At 41.2% G+C, this 23,788-nt stretch overlaps 1 protein-coding gene across 1 annotated transcript; it reads left to right on the forward strand.

Annotated features, from left to right (window-relative positions):
* The first annotated feature begins 8,830 nt into the window (after nucleotides 1-8,830).
* C5AR1 (complement C5a receptor 1) lies at nucleotides 8,831-20,641 on the forward strand. The gene is made up of 3 exons (XM_040323555.1): nucleotides 8,831-9,065; nucleotides 16,239-17,286; nucleotides 20,515-20,641. The coding sequence occupies exons 2-3, from the start codon at nucleotides 16,276-16,278 to the stop codon at nucleotides 20,614-20,616; spliced, it is 1,113 nt and encodes a 370-aa protein (XP_040179489.1). The 5' UTR covers nucleotides 8,831-9,065; nucleotides 16,239-16,275; the 3' UTR covers nucleotides 20,617-20,641.
* Nucleotides 20,642-23,788: the final 3,147 nt, after the last annotated feature.

The raw sequence follows: 23,788 nt of genomic DNA on the forward strand, positions 1-23,788 counted from the left end.
CAAACCAATCGATAAACGGTTATTGAGATTTTTTTTAACAAAAATAGGTAGAATAATTCGTATCGGCCTAAATTGAGGAAATTTTTTATTTTTTTTTATATATATTTTTGGGGGATATTTATTATAACAAAAAGTAAAAATTATTGATTTTTTTTCAAAATTGTGGCTCTATTTTTGTTTATAGCGCAAAAAATAAAAACCGCAGAGGTGATCAAATACCACCAAAAGAAAGCTCTATTTGTGGGAAAAAAAGGACGCCAATTTTGTTTGGGAGCCACGTCGCACGACCGCGCAATTGTCAGTTAAAGCGACGCAGTGCCGAATCGCAAAAACTGGCCAGGTTCTTTAGCTTCCTAAAGGTCCGGGTCTTAAGTGGTTAAGCAGCGTTCTAAGAGCCCTAGAAGGTACCACCTCATCTACTACACTCAGCAGACACAGTCATAGGAATTGATATTGCCAGAAGATCCAAGTTACAGGAAGTGATCCCTGACCAAAACTGCTGGATCTGTGGACACTTGCAGAAAATGTGATCTGCATTGGTGGGCGAAAAGATTCTTGACCAGACTTTGCTCTACTGCAGTTAGAACAGTACAGCCAGGTCAACGCCATAGGCCTCGTACACACGGCCGAGGAACTCGACGTGCCAAACACATCGAGTTCCTCGGCCAGTTCAGCACTGAAGCCGCCGAGGAGCTCGGCGGGACGAGAGCTCCCATAGAACAACGAGGAAATAGAGAACATGTTCTCTATTTCCTCGTCGAGCTCCTCGTCAGCTTCCTCGGCCGAAAGTGTACACACGACCAGTTTCCTCGGCAGAATTCAGCCAGAAACTCGGTCGGAAGCTGAATTCTGCCGAGGAAACTGGTCGTGTGTACGGGGCAATACTCCCAGCCTGACACTGGATAATGAGAGAGCACAATCTGATTGCTGAGGTCATCTCTCTGCTCTCCTCTTTATCAATATGTTCTTTATCAGATCAATGCATGCAGCACACATGATTGGCTGATAGTTCTTCTTGGCCTGTGTTGTTCTTGGCCTGTGTGTTGTGCTGTACAGCTGATTACAGGAAGCTGTCACTAAGCCAGATTTAGATACATACATTTGTTGCATCTAAAAACACATTTTTGTAAATATATTCCTGTATCCTCTTTCTATAAAATTGTAATACTTTTCTGAGGCACATGATCTTCACAAGCATCTCCTTGGGAATAATTTGTGATGAAGTGAATTCTTTCCATTAAAATTGTTATTTACTCTAAAAATAATCCAAATTCATCAATAGTATATATTTTATGCTGCACAAAAAACAACAACTGTGTTGATACCAAGTGAGCAGCAAACCTAAGAAAACAGAGAAGTAGACAAATCTGTCTTCTAACATCTTCTGGTCTCTGTGGTTACAATTTTAGTTCCCTTTTTACAGACCATAAAAGCCACCCTAAAAAAAAAAATTCTACGTACTCTTTTAGCACCATGTTAATGTAAGAGACCAATTTATAATACATTAATTAATTTAATGAAAGTATTTACTTTTTATAGCTTTGAAGCTTGTGGATGCTGAATTTAAATATAATTGTTTCATCTATTAGCAAGTCAAGTTTATTTTCTGAAATGTATATATATATATATATATATAGAGAGAGAGAGAGATATGTAGATATCTATATCTATCTATCTATCTATATATATATATATATATATATATCTATATATATATATATATATATATATATATATATATAGTATCTCACAAAAGTGAGTACACCCCTCACATTTTTGTAAGTATTTTACTAGATCTTTTCATGCAACAACACTGAAGAAATTACACTTTGCTACAATGTAAAGTAGTGAGTGTACAGCTTGTATAACAGTGTACATTTGCTGTCCCCTCAAAATAACTCAACACACAGCCATTATTGTCTAAACTGTTGGCAACAAAAGTGAGTACACCACTAAGTGAAAATGTCCAAATTGGGCCCAATTAGCCATTTTCCCTCCCCGGTGTCATGTGACTCGTTAGTGTTACATGGTCTCAGGTGTGAATGTGGAGCAGGCGTGTTAAATTTAGTGTTATCGCTCTCACTCTCTCATACTGGTCACTGGAAGTTTAGCATGGCACCTCGTGGAAAAGAACTCTCTGAGGATCTTAAAAAAGAATTGTTGCTCTACATAAAGATGGCCTAGGCCAGTGATGGCGAACCTTTTTGAGCCCGAGTGCCCAAACCGCGACACAAGAGCAATTTATTTCTTGCAAAGTGCCAACACAGAATTAAACCTGCCAGCGGCTCTGTACAGAGGATGGGACTGATCATCCCTCTCTAAATGAGCCCTAAGGGACTAGAAATGTACGATTCTGCCAGATTCGCTCAGACTGCAGGGATCAGGAATGCATTGTGCTCAGAATGCATTGTGCAACATACACTGACCATTACACTCACCTACCTGACCATTACACTCACCTACCTGACCATTACACTCACCTACCTGACCATTACACTCACCTACTTGACACATGCAATGACACCAATAATGAGGCACTATGACACCAATGATGGGGCACGTGTTTCCTAATGACACCAATAATGAGGCACAATGACACCAATAATGAGGCACAATGTTCCCTAAGGACACCAATAATGAGGCACAATGACACCAATGATGACAATAATGATGGGGCACAATGTTTCCCAATGACACCAATAATGAGGCACAATGACATCAATAATGAGGCACAATGTTACCTAAGGACACCAATAATGAGGCACAATGACACCAATGATGACAACAATGATGGGGCACAAGGTTTCCTAATGAAACCAATAATGAGGCATGATGACACCAATGATGGGGCACAATGTTTCCTAATGACACCAATAATGAGGCACAATGACACCAATGATGACAATAATGATGGGGCACAATGTTTCCCAATGACACCAATAATGAGGCACAATGACACCAATAATGAGGCACAATGTTACCTAAGGACACCAATAATGAGGCACAATGACACCAATGATGACAACAATGATGGGGCACAAGGTTTCCGAATGAAACCAATAATGAGGCATGATGACACCAATGATGGGGCACAATGTTTCCTAATGACACCAATAATGAGGCACAATGACACCAATGATGACAAAAAATGGGGCACAATGTTTCCCAATGACACCAATAATGAGGCACAATGACACCAATGATGACAATAATGATGGGGCACAATGTTTCCCAATGACACCAATAATGAGGCACAATGACACCAATAATGAGGCACAATGTTCCCTAAGGACACCAATAATGAGGCACAATGATGACAACAATGATGGGGCACAAGGTTTCCTAATGAAACCAATAATGAGGCTGCATAACACCAATGATGGGGCACAATATTTCCCAATGACACCAATGAGGCTGTTCTTTTTGCACAATTGATTGTTTGAGCTAGCACCTGATATCTGAGAGTGGGGCAGGCTTAGGACTAACAAGATAACACTCCACATTAACACCTGTCTCCCAGTGTCTGACCTTGCTCCAGCAGCTCATTCCCGCCGAAAGGCTCCTCTGATTCCAGCCGCGTGTGCTCCCAGTCACATCACCGCTGATTTGTTTGATGGTGGATGCGGTGTGGATGAGACAGCTTCTTTGATTGGATCAGCGTGCGTGCGCACGCACGCACGAACGTCACCCAGGGAGTTTCTTCTTTGTCACTCCCACACGGACATGTCATCAATAGCAGTAGAGAACTGTGGGAGTTGTAGTTTGCGGTGCGGTGGGGACAAATGGATTTTAGTGTGTGTTTATCAATTTTTCATGGCGTGTGGCGTGCCCACCGAAACGGCTTGCCGTGCCGGGAGCGGCACGCGTGCCACGCGTTCGCCATCACTGGCCTAGGCTATATGAAGATTGCCAAGACCCTGAATCAGAGCTTCAGCATGGTGGCAAAGACCATACAGTGGTTTAACAGGACAGGTTCCACTCAGAACAGGCCTCGCCATGGTCGACCAAAGAAGTTGAGTGCACGTGCTCAGCATCATATCCAGAGGTTATCTTTGGGAAATAGTAATTGATGCTTGGAAAAGACTTCCAGCAGAGGTAGTGAGTCAGTCAACAGTAAGGGGATTCAAATATGCTTGGGACAAACATAGATCTACTGTATATTCAGACAAAAAAAAATAACAAAAAATTATTGTATAATATATTATAAATGTATATTTAAAAAAAAAATATCTTACCTGTGCAGGTAACCTGCAGCACCCACAAATTGGTTCACTTAAGAGAAAGATGTTATTGCATGTTATACATATTGTGCCAATTTTACAGTAAAAGATGATTAAAACTGCTCAGAGCCTGGTCTGAAGTTACTCAAAGGGTGCATAAGAGGTCTGGATGGATGGACAGAACCCATTTGCCCTTTTCCTGCAACTAGGAGCCCCATGCATCTGTGTCAAACACCAAGGGCCAGATTCAAGTAGCGCAGCGGATCTATAGATCCGCTCATTCTACGTGAATTAAGATCCGCTCCCGCAAGTTTAGGAGGCAAGTGGTTAATTCACAAACAACTTACCTCCAAACTTGCGACGGCGGATCCTAAATCCCCCGGCGGAATTCAAATTCCGCGGCTAGGGGAGTGTACTATTTAAATCAGGCGCGTTCCCGCGCCGATTTAAATGCGCAGGCGCCGTCCGCGAAATTTCACGGCGTGCATTGCTCCCACTGACGTCGCTAGGACGTCAGTGGTTGCGACGCTTACGTAAACGACGTCCGTCCGTATTCGAGAACGACTTACGCAAACGACGTTAAAAAATGTAAATTCGACGCGGGAACGTCGGCTATACTTAACATTGGCTGCGCCTGATAAAAGAAGGGGTAAGTATACGACAGAAAACCGCTACGGAAACGACGTAAGAACACTGCGACGGGTCCGCGTACGTTCGTGAATTTGCGTATCTCGCTGATTTACATATTATTTATCGTAAATCAGCGGGAACGCCCCCGGCGCCATTTTTAAATTGAAAAAAAGATCCGACAGTGTAACACATTGTAACACTGTCGGATCTAGCCCTATCTATGCGTAACTGATTCTATGAATCAGGCGCATAGATAGGACCAGTTTACGTCAGAGATACGATGGTGTATCTGTAGATACACCGTCGTATCTCTTTGTGAATCTGGCCCCAAGTGTGCATTAGGCCTTAGGGGTCAATTCACTAAAGATTAGTGCATGCAATATGAAGGTCACGTGACCCCTTTTTTGGAAATTGCATGAGATAATAAAATAGTAAATTCATCAATGGAAAGCATTGAATGTGAGCTGAATACTGCAAAAAAAGAAAAAATAGATAAATCATTAAAGTCAATGTACTAAAGAACACATACATTTGTTATTTATCACCTGCCAGTAGGCAGTCAGTGTTGTAGCAAAGTACAAAAGAACAATGAGGGAAACTCTGCACTGACCAGTAAAATAAAAGTATACAATGTATCGTAGAAAAGTTTTTCCCTGAGCTTAGGAATCAGAGGAAGATTGTTCTGTGAATGAAAGCACGCTACTGTCACTTGTGCTTTTAGTTCTTGCAATGTTAGCAAGTAAAAAAAAAAAAACTGTCAAAAGCCAATGCCATAAATAATGCAAAATGTAAGTGATAAATATCGCAAAAACATAAATATTTAAGTTAATTATTTATGTTTTGCGATATTTATCACTTAAGTTTCGCATTATTATTTCGCATTATTAAAAAAAACATTAAATAATTTAACATATTCAGTAAATAACACACTTTTTAATTGACTACTTTTGAGATAAATACAGCATGAGTTATTAAAAAAAAAATGTAATATGTTATTTATCTCTTAGTGAATTAACCCCTCAGTCTTTTAAAGCCTATTTGAGATATGACCTTCTTCTGTGCCATTTGTGTGTATTTCATGTTCTGATTTGTATAACCCCCCTATAATGACTATTTTTTATTTATTTTTTTCAGATTGACTGCTGATATAAATTAATTTACAGGCCAAAGCCTGGTACAAACAAAGAGCCAGATCCACAAAGAGCCGCCGTAACTTAAATATTCTGATTTAAGTTACACTGCCGCAAAATTTCTACCTAAGTGCCCGATCCACAAAGCACTTACCTAGAAATTTTCGGGTGTGTAACTTAAATTCCGCCGGCGCAAGGCGTTCCTATTCAAATGGGGGCGAGTCCCATTTAAATTAGGCGCGCTTCCGCGCCGGACGTACTGCGCATGCTCGTGACGTCATTTTCCCGACGTGCATAGCGCGAAATTACGTTACGCCGAGCTTCGTGAATCGCGCCGGGTCAAAAAAATTGCGTCGGGAAAAAAAAAAAGATACAGCGGAAAAAAAAAAAAAAAAAAAATAACAGCGTCGCGGGTAAGAAGGGTCTACTTTTACACGGTGTAAACAGTTTAGACTTTGTAAAAGCAGCCCTAATTTTACACATGCAACTTAATACTTACGGAGACAAAACAAAGCTGAAAAGCTTCATGGATCTCCGTAAGTGCTAATTTGCATACCCGAAGCGGCATTTCGACGCAAAATGCCCCCAGCGGCGGATGCGGTACTGCATCCTAAGATCCGGCAGTGTAAGTCCCTTACACATGTCGCATCTTCTGTCTATCTCTTGGAAACTGATTCTGTGGATCAGTTCCAAAGATAGAAACAGGGATACGCAGGCGGAACAGCAGATCCGCCTGCGTATCTCTTTTGAGGATCTGGCCCTTAATTTTTTTTGTATGCAGAGTTAGTATAGCGATGTTCCCCACTGAGCTATATTGTGTTCTGACAGGGGGACAGCCCCCCCCCGCCCTGCCAACCCTCCAATCAGTGCTCTCTGCCATTGAGCGCTGATTGGGAGTCAGTTGGCTGCGGGTTTTTCAGCATGCATGTTTGGCCAGACATATCAACATATACACAGGCTGAATGTCGGACGTTTTTTTTAACCGACATTCTGCCCGTCTGTATCCGGATTGAGTGTCTCAAACAATGTATTATGTTGTATTTGTATTAAAGTTTTTAAAAGGCTAAAACACATAGATAAAGTGATTTACATTAAAATAAGTAGAAGTATGCAGACTAATGCCACGTACACACGACTGTTTTTCATGACGTGAAAAATGTCTTTTTTTTTGTCATTAAAAACTATCGTGTGTGGGCTCCAGAGCAGTTTTCATGACGTGAAAAATGGGCATTAAAAATTTGTGTCGTTTTTCTTTGTCTTTAGACATTTTTCATCTTGCATTTTTATCCCTTTGTTAGATTCACTGTCACTTTGTGATTTAGGGTGATTGCTCTATCATTATAGAGTTGCACTGTGCATCAGGTTCACTGATGCTATTGATCATTATGCTTTGAGCGTTTGTTGTGGATACACATTGCTAATTTTACTTTGTTTTTTGGAGCGCTTATCACATTCTTACTTCGTTTTTTCTAGACCATTAAAAATGGTCGTGTGTACACGGCATAACAGTACGAACATCTCCTTTCGAAAATGTGAGTCGAATGTTTGGTTGTCAAATTGATCTGGAGGCTTCAATCGTTCTTGATTCACAGACTCAGAACAAGTACGCAGATGATGAGTTCTGGCTTTTTATTCTGTACGCTGGTTCTGGGTCCACAACTCAGAAAATATTGAAACCAGAGACAACAAGGCAATTAGCATTTTCAGTAATGGTCGATCACAGCCCTAGACTTCTCTCAGTATACACTAAGGGCCAAATCCACAGCCCCGCAGCGCAACGTAACTTAAGTGATTTAAGTTACACTGCCGCAAATTTCCTAAGTTAGTTATCGATCCACAACACACTTACCTGGAAATTTGCGGCGGTGTAACTCAAATCCGTCCGGTGCAAGGCGTGCCGAATCTAATGGGGCGAGTCCCATTTAAATTAGGCGCGCTCCCGCGCCGGACGTACTGCGCATGCTCCGTCGGGTAACTTACCCGGCGTGCATTGCGCTAACTGACGTCGTTCCGACGTCCAGCGCCATTCACGGACGTCTTACGCAAACGACGTAGAGTTTGAATTTTCGACGCGGGAACGACGGCCATACTTAGTATGTCAAATAGGACTCAGCCCTATTTTTACACATGGCGTAACTCGACGTAAACGACGTAGCATTAGAGCGACGGGCCCGTTGGAGCGTTCGTGGATTGCCGTAAGTGTTCATTTGCATATTCTAGGCCGGCCGCAAATGGCCTCGCCACCTAGCGGCCGGCCTAGAATTGCATCCTTAAGATCCGACAGTGTAATTCAATTACACATGTCGGATCTTCTGTCTATCTCTTGGAAAATGATTCTGTGGATCAGTTCCAAAGATAGAAACAGGGATACGACGGCGTATCAGTAGATACGCCGGCGTATCCCTTTTGTGGATTAACCCCTAGATTTACTTCAAAATAGTCACATAAATATTTACAGCTAAATACATATACAAGACTATAGCCTCGTACACACGACCGAGGAACTCGACGGGCGAAACACATCGTTTTCCTCGTCGAGTTCCTTGTTAGGCTGTCGAGGAACTCGACAAGGCAAGTTTCTCCATTCCCATCGAGGAAATAGAGAACTTGCTCTCTTTTTGGCTCGTCGAGTTTCTCGACAGTTTCCTCAAAGAAAATGTACAAACGGCCGGTTTCCTTGGCAAAAAAATATCTCCCAGCAAGTTTCTTGCTGGTTTTTGCCGAGAAACTCGGTCGTGTGTACGAGGCCTATGAGTACCCATAATCAGATATAGCTTTATGGTTCTGATTATACCAGCCTTTTTTCTGCTATCTACACATCTGTTAGACGATAGTTTCCTCCCTTGTTTCTAGCATCTAATCTCTCAATAACCACGTTTTTTATTAGTCATAACTGTGAAAATTAAACGACTTTGCTTATGGCAGTTTTAGTTGCTACTAAACAATTTATAATCTCTCTTAGCAAATTTGAAGGTGGCGAAACACTATCCTGAATGACGTTCTGAACAAAACCAAAATAAAAGGGGAAACTGGTATCTTCCTTTACTAGACAGCTGTTGGTGGTGGACATCAGAACACTTTTCTGGTAAGTATTCAACTATTAACCTTATATTATAAAATGCAGAACAGCAGACAATAAGAGAAAGTTTTAGCAACTACTTGTTTAGCTATAATTAATATACTGAATTAAAGATGATTTCTTTAATAAATTATTCCATTTTACCAGCATATTATGAATATTATTATTATTGATATAATAAAAAGATAACATTGTTTCTAATTGTGATAGTATTAATCTCCTGAAAGTGTATTGCTTTTGCTTTTTTTATTTTTATTTATTTTTACAGCAAATCTCTTTAGAAGTTATTTGTTATTTTTAAGTCATAAAAAACATTAAGAATTTGGTCATTATTATATCTATATTTTTGCAACGACTTGCTTAAAAAAAAAAAAAAAAGAAGAAGATAAGAATAGGGCAAAGCTTTTTAGAAAATATAAAATGCTATTTTAAGATGAAACAAATTTAGACTAAATCGGAATTGATTTAATTATGCATTAGATAACTGTTCACCAAATATTCCCTGCAGATATCTATACCGTAAATGACTGCATATTACACATTTGCATGGTGTTAACATTGAGCATCTGATAAATGTGGCAAATGTTGCTTGAGTTGTTTTTTATTTTTTTATTTTAGTATTACACAGAAACATAAACGAGTGACAGCAGAAAAAAGTCAATCGAGTCTGAATCATTTTCATTAAAATGTATATATAATTTTTTTATATATATACATTTATATTATATTATACAATCATTTTTTGTTAATTTTTTTTGTCTGAATATACAGTAGATCTATGTTTGTCCCAAGCATATTTGAATCCCCTTACTGTTGACTGACTCACTACCTCTGCTGGAAGTCTTTTCCAAGCATCAATTACTCTTTTGGTAAAATAATATTTTCTAAGATTAGTTTTGAACTTTCCTCCTGCTAGTTTGAGATCATGTCCCTGTGTTCTTGATCTTGGCTTTTGTGAAAATCCAACCAAGTCTTTGTCTTTTACAATTTGGATATAGTGGGGAAGGATAAGAACCTCTGTCGGGTTTTTCCGCTACCCTTGACCTTGTTAGAGAGATTCTCTCTCACTTGGGCTAAAGCTGACTATGCACGTTCGTTTTTTTTTTTACTCAGTCAGCAGGCTGAAGGAAAAAGAAGCTAAAGCCTCGTATACACGATCGGATTTTCATCGTGGAATTTTGTGCGAAGGGTGTTGGCCATGAACTCGGTATGCATACAGACGGCAGAACTTTTTCAGCTCTTTAGCGCCACCCGTTGGGCAACTTCTGCTAATGTTGTGCTATGGTTAGCATTCTGAGAATGCGTGTTTGGATTTTTTTACAAATGACTTTTGTACACACGATCGGATAATCCGACAAGACACATTTGTTGTCGAAAATTTGACAGCATGTTATAAAACATTTGTTGTCGGAAATTCCCGATTGTCCGATGGAGCGTACAAACGGTCGGATTATCCAACAAAACCCTTCCATCACACATTTGTTGTCGGAAAATCCGATCGTGTGTACAAGGCTTATCAGATTCCTCCATTTACACAAAGAAGGTGGATGGAGGATCACTCCCCCCCCCCTCCCCATTGTATTCTAAAGCCTCGTACACACAATCGGATTTCTCCGACAACAAATGTGTAATGGCAGGGTTTTGTCGGATAATCCGACTGTTTGTACGCTCCATCGGACAACTGTTGTTGGAATTTCCGACAAGAAATGTTTTATAGCATGCTTTCAATTTTTCCAACAACAAATGTGTCTTGTCGGATTATTTGATCGTTTGTCCATAACCGTCGAAAAAAATCCAAAGTACGAACACGCATGCCCCGAACCAATGCTAAGCAAAGCACAACATTAGCAGAAGTTCTCCAAAGGGTGGCGCTAAAGAGCTGAAAAACCACATAGTTTTGTGTATGTTGGCTAAAAAAGTTCAGCCGTCTGTATGCATACCAAGTTTACGGCCCACGCCCTTAGTACAAAATTACACGGATTTGTCTGATGGAAATCCAACCGTGTGTACGAGGCTTAACAGTAGCACTAGCTGCTGTCAGAATACAATGATCAGTGGCTGCAGCTGATTGGCAGTAGCCTCTGATTGAGGAAATATTTTAAGCATGCCCCTTTCACAGAAGTTAATTAAATGATCACCTTTGGTCAAGTGAGGGCGGCATTCGTCCGGTCCCTGCAGAACCGAATTTTGCTTAGTGTATTGCCAGACTTTTTTTTACACTTGTGGCAGACCTTATCCCTCCTCTAAAAAGTGACTTGTGGTAGATCGCGTTTCAGAGGCATTTGACAGGCTCCTCACAGCCTGTTTTAACCCTGTAAAGTCCACACCGCCATACAGGACAGTTGTGACATAGTCCTATTCACATGAATGCGTCGCATTCAGCAGTGGTACTGTCCACCAAATGTGGCAGGGTGTATAATTTGTTCTGCAGCCACATAGCAAAGCATTGCAGTCATGGCATATAGAATGTATAACCCAGTATGACTGCCTATGCAGCTTATGGGGGGCAGTAAAAATGCAGCGAAACTGCCATTTTTTACCAGCCCCAACACAAGTGTAAATATACTAATATATACATACACACAGTTGTACTCATAGGTTTACATACCCTGGCAGAATTTATGATTGGGACATACTTGGACATTCCAACATGACAATGATCCAAAACACAAGGCCAAGTCGACCTGTCATTGGCTACAGTCTCCTGACCTTAATATCATTGAGTCACTCTGGGGAGATCTCAAACATGCAGTTCATGCAACACAGCCCAAGAATTTACAGGAACTGGAGGCTTTTTGCCAAGAGGAATGGGCAGCTTTACCATCTGAGAAGATAAAGAGCCTCATCCACAAATACCACAAAAGACTTCAAACGGTCATTGATGTTAAAGGGGGCAATACACGGTATTAAGAACTGGGGTATGTAAACTTTTCATCAGGGTCATTTGGGTACTTTCTGTTGCCATTATGATTTAAAACACAGTTCATTGATAATAAATGGCCTCAGCCAAACACTAAGGCCCCGTACACACGACCGAGTTTCTCGGCAGAATTCAGCCAGAAACTCGATGGGAGCCGTATTCTGCCGAGGAAACCGGTCGTGTGTACACTATTGGCCGAGGAAACCGACGAGGAACTCGTCGAGCCAAATAGAGAACATGTTTTCTATTTTCTCGTTAGTCAATGGGGAAACTTGGCTCGCCGAAATCCTCGGCAGCTTCACAAGGAACTTGACGAGCAAAACGATGTGTTTTGCCCGTCGAGTTTCTCGGACGTGTGTACGGGGCCTAACTACGAGAGAAAGAAAAGTTTTTTGTGTTATCATTCATATTCTCTGAAAAATGGCCAATAAATTATAAATTCTGCCAGGGTAAACTTATGAGCACAACTGTATATATATATATATATATATATATATATATATATATATATATATATATATATATATATATATATATATACACAGTACAGACCAAAAGTTTGGAGACACCTTCTCATTCAAAGAGTTTTCTTTATTTTCATGACTATTTTCATATTCACACTGAAGGCATCAAAACTATGAATTAACACATGTGGAATTATACATAACAAAAAAGTGTGAAACAACTGAAAATATATTTCATATTCTAGGTTCTTCAAAGTAGCCACCTTTTGCTTTGATTACTGCTTGGCACACTCTTGGCATTCTCTTGATAAGCTTCAAGAGGTAGTCACCTGGCGCAGCACCCCATCACTCTCCTTCTTGGTCAAATAGCCATTACACAGCCTGGAGGTGTGTTTGGGGTCATTGTCCTGTTGAAAAATAAATGATGGTCCAACTAAACGCAAACCGGATGGAATAGCATGCCGCTGCAAGATGCTGTGGTAGTCATGCTGGTTCAGTATGCCTTCAATTTTGAATAAATCCCCAACAGTGTCACCAGCAAAGCACCCCCACACCATCACACCTCCTCCTCCATGCTTCACGGTGGGAACCAGGCATGTAGAGTCCATCCGTTCTCCTTTTCTGCGTCGCACAAAGACACGGGGGTTGGAACCAAAGATCTCAAGTTTGGACTCATCAGACCGAAGCACAGATTTCCACTGGTCTAATGTCCATTCCTTGTGTTCTTTAGCCCAAACAAGTCTCTTCTGCTTGTTGCCTTTCTTTAGCAGTGGTTTCCTAGCAGATATTCTACCATGAAGGCCTGATTCACACAGTCTCCTCTTAACAGTTCTAGTGATGTGTCTGCTGCAAAAGGTGGCTACTTTGAAGAACCTAGAATATGAAATATATTTTCAGTTGTTTCACACTTTTTTGTTATGTATAATTCCACATGTGTTAATTCATAGTTTTGATGCCTTCAGTGTGAATCTACAATTTTCATAGTCATGAAAATAAAGAAAACTCTTTGAATGAGAAGGTGTGTTCAAACTTTTGGTCTGTACTGTATATATATATATATACAGCCCTGATCCTTCTCTTCTTGGGTCTCACGCTGGTGTTTGTGTCCCCTCCCCTCTGCAGAGTGCCCCCATAGCAAACTGCTTGCTCTGGGGGCATTGGTGCATGCCTGCTTCCAACCAGCTGTTTCTCCAGCCAGGCCACGCCCCAAACATGTTTTGCACCACCCCTTGGAGCTTAATCATGGGGATCAAAAGCTTACCTTATATGTCTGACTGTACATCCTATGTACAATCTACTTTAGATGTATCGAAACTATCAAATATCGGGACCTACCTAAACTATTTATTCAAGATGTATCCAGTCAGGAAGGGGGTGAGTGGGTTATCTTAACAGTAGAAACTCGACAGGGGTTCTAATTCTTCCTTACCATAAAAAAAAAAAAAAAGGGCTAAATATTTAATTTTTTATTATACAGTAAATTTGGTATTGCTATTTTAAATGTTCAGTGGTAATCTAAAGTATATCTAAGACCAGAACTTTTAATTTTGGATAGGGTAGGAAAGAGTAAAACTTCCCTTCTGTGTCTCAAGTGAGCAAGATTTCCCTTCATTTTCTGTCTTGTAGACTTGAAAGGAAGTGAGAGGATATATTTTCAAAGTTAGGTTAGGTTTCTTCTCTGTTCTGGTGGCATCTAAAAAGTTTGGATTGACCCTCACTTTTACTACTTGAGATATTGGTGAAAAGGACAGATAGAGGGATTAAACCTCTCAGGGCACACAGACAGCAATACAAATTTGTCAGGGGTTCTAACTCCTCACCAATGTTCCCAAATCTAAAAAAAAAGTTTAAGCTTTAGTTATACTTTAAGGCAGCGGTCTCCAAACTTTCTAAACAAAGGGCCAGTTTACTGCCCTTCAGACTTTAGGGGGGGCAGACCATCGGAAGTACAAAATGTCCCTGCATCAGTAGAAGTGAACAATTCCCCATTATTGGTATCAGTGGGATGAATCATGCTGCATCACTGGTGTCATTTAGATGACTTGTGTCCCATTGTTGGTGTCATTGGGAGGAATTGTGCCCTATCATTGGTGTCATTGGGAGGAATTGTACCCTATCATTGGTGTCATTGGGAGGAATTGTGCCCCGTCATTGGTGTCATTGGGAGAAATTGAGCCCCATCATTGGTGTCATTGGGAGAAATTGAGCCCTGTCATTGGTGTAATTGGGAGGAATTGTGCCCCATTATTGGTGTCATTGGGAGGAATTGAGCCCCATCATTGGTGTCATTGGGAGAAATTGCGCCCCATCATTGGTGTCATTAGAAGAAATTGAGCCTCATCATTGGTGTCATTGGGAGAAATTGAGCCCCATTATTGGGAGGAACTGTGCCCCATCATTGATGTAATTGGTAGGAATTGTGTCCTTCACTGGTGTCAGTGAATAAAAGAGTGTCCCAGGGGCCGGACAAAAGCCAGCAAAGGGCCACGTATGGCCCCAGGGCCGTAGTTTGGAGGCCACTGCTTTAAGGAAAAGGTTGTTATGCACATACTAATCTATATGATTGTACAAGGTCCTTGAAAACAGTCAAGCAGATAGCATTTTCAGTAATGGCAGCCCCTATATTTCCTTCAGTATAGATTTCCTTTATCCTAATCACATATTTTTTACAGCTAAAAACACATATTACAGACTATGGCCCAGATCCACAAAGAACTTACACCGGCGTATCTATTGATACGCCGCGTAAGTTCTAAGATGCCCCGTCGTATCTTTGTTTTGTATTCACAAAACAAGATAAGACTGAATGTGGGCTCTTAGTACGCCGTCGGATCTAAGGTGCATATTTACGCTGGCCGCTAGGTGGCGCTTCCGTTGATTTCCGCGTAGAGTATGCAAATTAGCTAGATACGCCAATCCTCAAACGTACGTCCGCCCGGCGCATTTTTTTACGTTGTTTCCGTAAGGCTTTTTTCGGCGTAACGTTACCCCTGGGTCTATGAGGCGTACGCAATGTTAAGTATGGACATCGGGCCAGCGCGAATAGGGCTTTGCGTATATTGGTTCACGTAGAAAGCATTGACTATTTGCAATGTGATTTCGAGCATGCGCACTGGGATACCGCCACGGACGGCGCATGCACCGTTCAAAAAAAACTTTGTTTACGTGGGGTCAAGTAGAATTAACATAAAACACGCCCACATCTTATCCATTTCAATTGCGCGCCCTTACGCCGACACATTTACGCTACGCCGCCGTAACTTTAGACGCAAGTGCTTTGAGAATACAGCACTTGCCTCTCAAAGTAGCGGCGACGTAGCGTAACTATGATACGCTACGCCTGCTTAAAATTACGGCGATCTACGTGGATCTGGCCCTATGGATTTGTTTTAAATAGGCCAGATGAAGCCCCATGGTGTTAAATACCCCATACAAAACACCTACCCCCCCGCTGCCAATTCCCATCTGGCTTCTTATCTTGCCCTAAACTTTTATCAAATGTTGAAGAATTTTTACCCTTTTTATTATTCTATATTAAGCTATATTCGCATGAATAATAATTTGAGTATTTGTATAATTTAAAGGTTAATTAGCATTAGCAGTAGCCTCTGGTCACTTAACTATACCAGTCCGGCATAAGATGCTTATAATAATTACAGCTTAGATATCTTACAGTAGAAAACAAAACTATAAAAATGAAAATAATGAGAAACAACATGATCTGTTATTTCTTTTATTTCACAAAGCACTGCTCTGACTGTACTCTAATGCCATACACTTGCTAATTTTTTATAGGTCTTCAAAGAAACTAGACCTGCTTGGTTAATTCACCATGAATAATACAGATGGCAGCAACTATGGCGTCAACTATGACAATGACATCTATAATGACCTTGATGACATATTGCATACCGTCCTTAATGGAACTGAATCTCCCAAGGATCCACAACTTTACAGCATTTCCCCCGCTGGTTGGTTTGCAATGGTCGTATACTGCATAGTGTTTGTCCTCGGTGTTCCTGGCAATGGTCTGGTGGTGTGGGTAACCACCTTTGAAATGAAAAGGACAGTGAATTCAGTTTGGTTCCTAAACCTGGCAGTGGCAGACCTTCTGTGTTGTTTTGCAGCACCATTTTCAATCATGTGGATAGCCCTTGGACACTGGCCACTGGGTCTTTTTGCCTGCAAGACGATCCCTTCTATATTATTGGTCAACATGTATGCTAGTGTCCTTCTCCTCACTATGATCAGTATTGACCGTTGTGCCTTGGTCCTCAAACCTGTGTGGTGCCAAAACAAGAGAACCGTGAATAAAGCATATGTGGCATGCTTGGTAATGTGGATCTTGGCCATCACTCTGAGCACTCCTTCCTTTGTGCATCGACATATAGCTAAGAAGAATTTTGGAGAAATCATTTGTGTCTATGATTATTCTTCCCTTAATGATCAGAGACAGAACGTGGAGAATTTTATTGCTATTTTCCGATTATTAATGGGTTTTGTCATCCCATTTGTAGTCATTACTGCTTGCTACAGTGTGCTTTTGGGAAAAGTGAGTGGACGATACACCCAATCTACTAAGACATGGAAGGTGATCCTCATTGTGATTATTGGGTTTTTTGTCTGCTGGCTTCCATACCATGTTGCTGGACTTTTCCTAGCTGTGCATAAAACCGACTCAAAGTTATATGAATCATTCGAAAATTTGGATGCAATTTTCATCGCACTGGCCTTTGTCAACAGTTGTATCAACCCAATTATTTATGTGCTAGCAGGTCGGGAGTTCAAAAGCAAATTCAAAAGATCCATTAGGTTTATTCTTAAGAATGCCCTGGCGGAAGATGTGAGTTCGTTTGACTCTAAAAAGTCAAAGTTAAATAGTGAAACCAAAAACACAGAGGCTGCTGTGTAGGACACAACAAAAAGTGCTCACTAACTGTGACTTTTAGTAACAGCAAATACAATCAAACAACTGTATTATTTGATCCAGTGCCCTTCCTGACCACATCAGTATTGTTTTGCAGTATGGGAAAAGGATACTTGTACTTGTACAGTAAAGCTGCCTAAAAATATGAACTGAAAGTTGCATGATCTAGTCACCCAACCCAATTGTATGGACTATAAAGTGACTATGTAATGAGAGGGCAGCCTGCCTGTTGTCTGTCTTTTTCACAAGGAAGGTTTACCTCTTTGATAAATGGCACTGGTGTAAACTTCAGCAATGTCTGAAGCCTCGTACACACGACCGAGAAACTCGACGGGCGAAACACATCGTTTTGCTCGTCGAGTACCTTGTTAGGCTGTCGAGAATTTCGGCGAGCCAAATTTCTCCATTGCCGTTGAGGAAAAAGAAGACATGCTTTCTTTTTGGCTCGACGAGATCCTCGACAGTTGCCTCGTCTAAAAGTGTACACATGACCGGTTTCTTCGGCAAAAAAAAAAACACAGCTGGTTTTTGCTGAGAAACTCGGTCGTGTGTACGAGGCTTGAGAGTCAGTTCAAATCAGATAAGCTTTATTAACAAGTGCTATACACACTTGTGGGGGATCAGCTTACAAGCCAAAAGGCCGACAAAACCCCTTAAAGGGGTTGTAAAGTTTGTTTTTTATTTTCTAAATAGGTTCCTTTAAGCTAGTCCATTGTTGGTTCACTTACCCTTTCCTTTGATTTCCCTTCTAAATGTTTTTATTCTTTGTCTGAATTTTTCACTTCCTGTTTCTCCTCAGTAAGCTTGCCCCATCATCCGAGCCCTTCTGGCTGAGGGTTGGTCAGCCAGAACAGCTTACTGAGGAGGAGCAGGAAGTGAGAAAATCAGACAAAGAAAAAAAAACATTTAGAAGGGAAATTGAAGGAAAAGGTAAGTGAACCAACAATGCACTAGCTTAAAGTGGAGGTTCACCCTATAAAAAATGTCTAACATTATATCCAGCCCAGTCCTGCAAATAAAATAACACTGACCTTTTTTTTCCCCCTGTAGATATCGTTTAGCCATAGCCTTCACCCCGGCTTCCAGGTAGGGAATCCCGCGGGAGTGGGCGTTCCTATTGACATGCCGGGGTGAAGGCTATGGCTAAACGATATCTACAGGGAAAAAAAAAAAGGTCAATGTTATTTTATTTGCAGGACTGGGCTGGATATAATGTTAGACATTTTTTATAGGGTGAACCTCCACTTTAAAGGAACCCATTTCGAAAATAAAAAACAAACCTTTACAACCCCTTTAAGATTGTATAGATTTTGTATAGATTTTATACACTGCATATCAAGATTAGAATCAGCTTCTAACATAATTGATTATTATAATTACTTCATGTTTTTCCAATCATAAAACTGCATTAAATGAAAGTCCATTAGATGTCCTTCAGATAAGGCTGGCAGATCTTGTGGCTTCTGATGTCTGATAATGTCCTTTTACTACCTGCCCAGACTTGGTTTCTACTTAGGTTTTAATATATCTCTTTGCCTTAAAATGGAGTCATCCCTCAGATGGCTCACACTGTTTTAAAATGGCGGCTAATGAGTGGCAAAAGCCATTGCTTCTCTGCTGCTCCTCACACTCATAAGCTGATTTTTCATGTTTATGTGATTTTTTTGGTGGTAAAGGTATCAGTGTCCATGAGTTCTCACCTGGTGTTTTACAGCAAGTGTAACATTAGACTCCATATTGGGTAATTTTATGTTAAAGTGATTATTGCATCAGTAAGGGTAGTTTTACATGTGTGTCTAAATCTCCCTTGCCACCAAAGCCAGATCTGCTTTCACATCAACCTTCAGAGGCTACTGACAAGCACCTCCTCACCACCTGTTTAGCCATTTTTGCCATCAATCTGGCATTTGTGGCGCTTCCCAATTGACTTGCATGTGTAGCGTTCGGTGGGCATGAAGCGAAGCATTGCAGCAGTTAAACATCCCCCTCCGCAGTCTATTGCAGCTTTGGGGGGAGGTTGGCAAACAGCAAAAATATGCCTCAACCATGCATTTTTGTGGCCCCCAACCACAAGTCTAAACAAGGCTTAATAGCATTACCCTATGAACCAACTTCTCTTTGGCCAAAACTGAGTTTCAACGAGGAGAAAAGTAAAGGCAGTTATTTTGGGGGGAAAAAATTGAATAATTTGGGATAATACTTGAAAATTCATGAAAGAATAGAACTTTTAAAAGTAAAAGAAAAATATAATGCCTGAAATTAATATAAGCATTTTTAAAAGCCTGTTTACTTTAAATGTGCCATCAAGACTGTATGTTAATGAAGCGTGATTATCAGTGATCCCAGACATGACTGGTGTCACATAGTGGAACAATAGCAACCAGGGAACATTTTCTAAGTGGGACAACCTATAAACCTTAGCCCAGGTTCACACTGGGCTGCGGGAGTGAAGCTGTGCGAGTTCAGTTGAACTCGCACAATTTCACTCCTGATTTCGGCCGCGATTACAGAGACATCTGACAGATGTCAATGTAAATTGCGAGCGAAATCGCAAAAAGTAGTACAGAAACTACTTTTTGAAATCGGTGCAGCGCCGCAGATGCGGCGTCGCACCGATTAGACATGCGATTTGAGATGTCAAATCGCATGCCAAATCGCAGCAGTGTGACCAGGGCTTAAAGCATATTTCATGTCTCATGTCTATGGATATCCTTATAGTCTGAAATATAGCATACAGTCCGTTGGGGACACCTTGTCCAATTTAGTTGCAAAACAGATCTCCATTGCATAGTGCATGAAGAGAAATAAAACCGTGGAATTTGTACAGCCAGTAACATTTTTATGAGGGATCCTGTAACATAAAACACTTGTATATTGTACTGTAGTATAGGTTTTATATATATGTCTATTTTTAAAACATGCTGTAACATCAACAGACATTCTGATGCATGTCCATATGCATATAGATGGAATCATAAATCATTATTTATGACAATTATCTGTTTAAAATTGACAGGTTGCGAGAAGGGCAAGGGGAACTTTTTTTTAAGGGAATTTATTAATAAAGGTAATTTTTTGTAAAATTGTGAGTGCACTTTAACCTCTCATATGATTTTTTGCATGTTATTGATCTGTCTATTTCAGAGTCACATCCATCCTTTTGATATTTCGGTGGCACCAGGGGATGCAGCGATTAAAGCGGATCTTCACTGCATTGGAGCACAAGAAACCAAAAACACTAGTTAATTCATTTTTAATATTCAAAGCAAACTCCCCCATCCATCCATGTCTCAGTGCTTTATTTTGTTGAGAAATAATAAAAAAAAAATCCCCTAGCATTTCTGGCCATGGCAGATGATTAATGTAGCATTTACTTCCTAGAATCCATCTGCCCTTAGCTCATGCATGCATGCATGCAGGAGAGCGTGCTTAGCTGAGAAAACCCCTCCTCTCCTCCTGAAGTCTCCTGGGATTTATGACATTTCCCTAGGCAAGAAACCAGGAAGTAATTGAAGAAATGTAAAAAAAAAGTTTAAAAAACAGGTTAATATAAAATACCTTCCTATCTATTTACTAATGCTAGCAGTGTTAAAAAGAATCAATGTTGATTGAGAGAGTGAAGTTCCACTTTACCCTCCCTGGCGGTATGATTCTTTCAGAAAAAAGGTGCTGAAAGCGGTACCATTATTTGCAAGGAAATTTGGCGTTTTATATTGTAGGCCTGTAATTTTTAGAAATAACTCACTTAAAGCGGTTGTAAACCGCATAAACTTTTTTTTTTTTTTTTTAAAACCTGCAAGGCAAAAGGCATAGTCAGCTAGTATGCACCGCATACTAGCCGATTATGAAATACTTACCTCGGAACGAGGTGACCACCACTTACCTGGTCCACGCCGAGCAGGATGTCACCTTGCTCCGGCGTGTCTTCCGGGTATCGCCGCTCCAGCGATGTGATTGGCTGGAGCGGCGATGACGTCACTCCCGCGCGTGCGCGCGGGAGATTGAAAATCGTCAGGGTCCGGCGGATGCCGGTCCTTTCGCCGTGGATTCCCCCCTGCGCATGCGCCGCCCGCATTGCGAGGGGAATATATCCTAAACCGTGCAGGTTTAGGAGATATTCTCCTTACCTACATGTAAGCCTTGTTATAGGCTTACCTGTAGGTAAAAGTCAAAATAGTGGGTTTACAACCACTTTAAATCTGACCAAATAAGAGACTAGTGGGCATCCCGGGTATGACATTTTTTAAAAAACAAAATTATAAATTATAATATAATAAATAATTATAAATAATTATAACAAGTAATAATATAATTATAATAAAAATTATTCAATAATGCAATCAAATCAAAATCACTGAAATTTGCTCAGTTGCAGAATTGTTGCTGTCATTTTTTTTTTTTTTTTATGATGAATTTCCCCCCAAATCGCTATCGCACAATTCTGCAAGTGATTATAATTTATTATCGCTGTTTTCTAGCTGCATTAAAACTATTTTTGACATAAAGGGACACTTTTGTTTGCTATGGACAATCTACAGTTTGCAGGCAGAAAGAACCGTTTTTATTATATAAAAGTACATGTAGGGCACTGGGCAGACCACTTGGGACAAGGGGGGTGTGTATTTTTTACATACAGTACTGTAATCTATAAGATTACAGTATACTGTATGTAAGGTGTTTGTTTACGTTTTTGAATTTGGCGCCGTTCTCCGCTCCCGTGCGTCGTAACGTCGCAGGGAACGGAGATCGGCGGCACAGGAGGACGCTGTATGAATCGAGCGAGGTCCTGCTCGCTCACAAAGCGCGGTGGCATCGCTGGATCCAGGGACAAGGTAAGTAAACACTCCCTGTGGATCCAGCGAGGCGAGCCCGAGTCTGACTCAGGGTTACCGCTCGCAGCATGAAAATCTAACCCCGAGTCAGACTCGGGAATACCGCCAGGCAGGTTAAGGTTTATTGGAACATCTTTTATTATTGTTGCTCTACCCCTTAAAAAGCTGATATAAGTAAACACAGGGTGCCCTGCTAAGTACAATAAGGCCCCGTACATACGACCGAACATGTCTGCTGAAACTGGTCCGCGGACCAGTTTCAGCAGACATGTTCGGTCATGTGTACGGCCGACCATTTTCCAGCGGACATTTGTCCAGCCGACCATTTTCCAGCGGACAAATGTTTCTTAGCATGCTAAGAAACATGTCCGCTGGAAGCCTGTCCGTCGGACATGTTCGGTCGTCTGTACAGACTCACCGTACATGTCCGCTCGGCCGCCATCCCTCGCATGCGTCAAAGTGATTAGATGCATGCGTGGAAGCATTGACCTTCCAGGGTCACGCACGTCGCCGCATAATCGTATCGTGTACGCGCAGATTTCTGTCTGATGGTGTGTACAACCATCAGACAGAAATCTCCGGGCGGACATGTCCGCTGAAAACGGTCCGGCGGACCGATTTCAGCGGACAGTCCGTCCGTGTGTACGAGGCCTAAGATTTGGGACCATTGTCTTTAACTCAATTGTGCCCCCTTTTGTGTGACTTCTGTCCCCTCTAAAATCATTGTTGACTGATATTGACCTTGTGTGGAAATGAAACAACCGTGAAAAGTCATCTCTGCCACAGTACCCAAGGTGTAGCGAACCCTCTTTTTTAATAACTGATGGATCATACTGTTTATGCTTACTTTGTTTATCCATATATATAAAATGCAATATTAAAGGGTTTGTTAACCCATCTATATAAGACTATGCCAGCCCCTCTATTAGAGGCTGGCACTGCACACTATGTCATTAGTTTTGGAAACGAGTGTTCTAAATACCTAATTTGAGCTATCTTCAGGCCAGTCACATGACTCGCTGCCGCTTTACAGCTCCGATGGATTGCCTCTGCGGGAGGGGCCATGATCTACTTCTGACGTCAGCCAGGGAGATCACGTGAATGTTCGTCTCCTCCAAAGAAGCCATATATCGTAGCTGTAAAGCGGCCGCGAGCCACGTGACCCCCTGAAGACAGCTCAAATATGGTATTTAGAATGCAAATTTTTCAAAAGTAATGACATAGTGTGCTATGTCAGCCTCTAATAGAGAGGCTGGCAGTGACAATTTAAGGATATTATTTTACAAGAATAGCGGCGGAGGGGCGGGGTCAGACCGGAGACAGACACAGAGGAAGATGACAGGCAGGAAGGAGGGGGTGAGGGGGGAGAGAGGAGCGCAAAGGGACAGATATGTATGATGCAGGGATGTACTCTGGTCACGGTGATCAGGGCGGAGCAGTCCTGATTTTCGCGGTCAGCAAAGAGAGGCCATATAGGAAGTGCCAGGTTCAGGTTTTTTTTTTTTTACAGTTTAGAGGGGAACAGATTACACAGCACAAGCACTGTGCTGTGTAATCTGCTTTAAGGGACCAGGATCTGTATTTTT

The sequence above is a fragment of the Rana temporaria genome, chromosome 9, assembly GCF_905171775.1.
Source record: "Rana temporaria chromosome 9, aRanTem1.1, whole genome shotgun sequence".
In the NCBI taxonomy this organism is placed as follows: domain Eukaryota; kingdom Metazoa; phylum Chordata; class Amphibia; order Anura; family Ranidae; genus Rana; species Rana temporaria.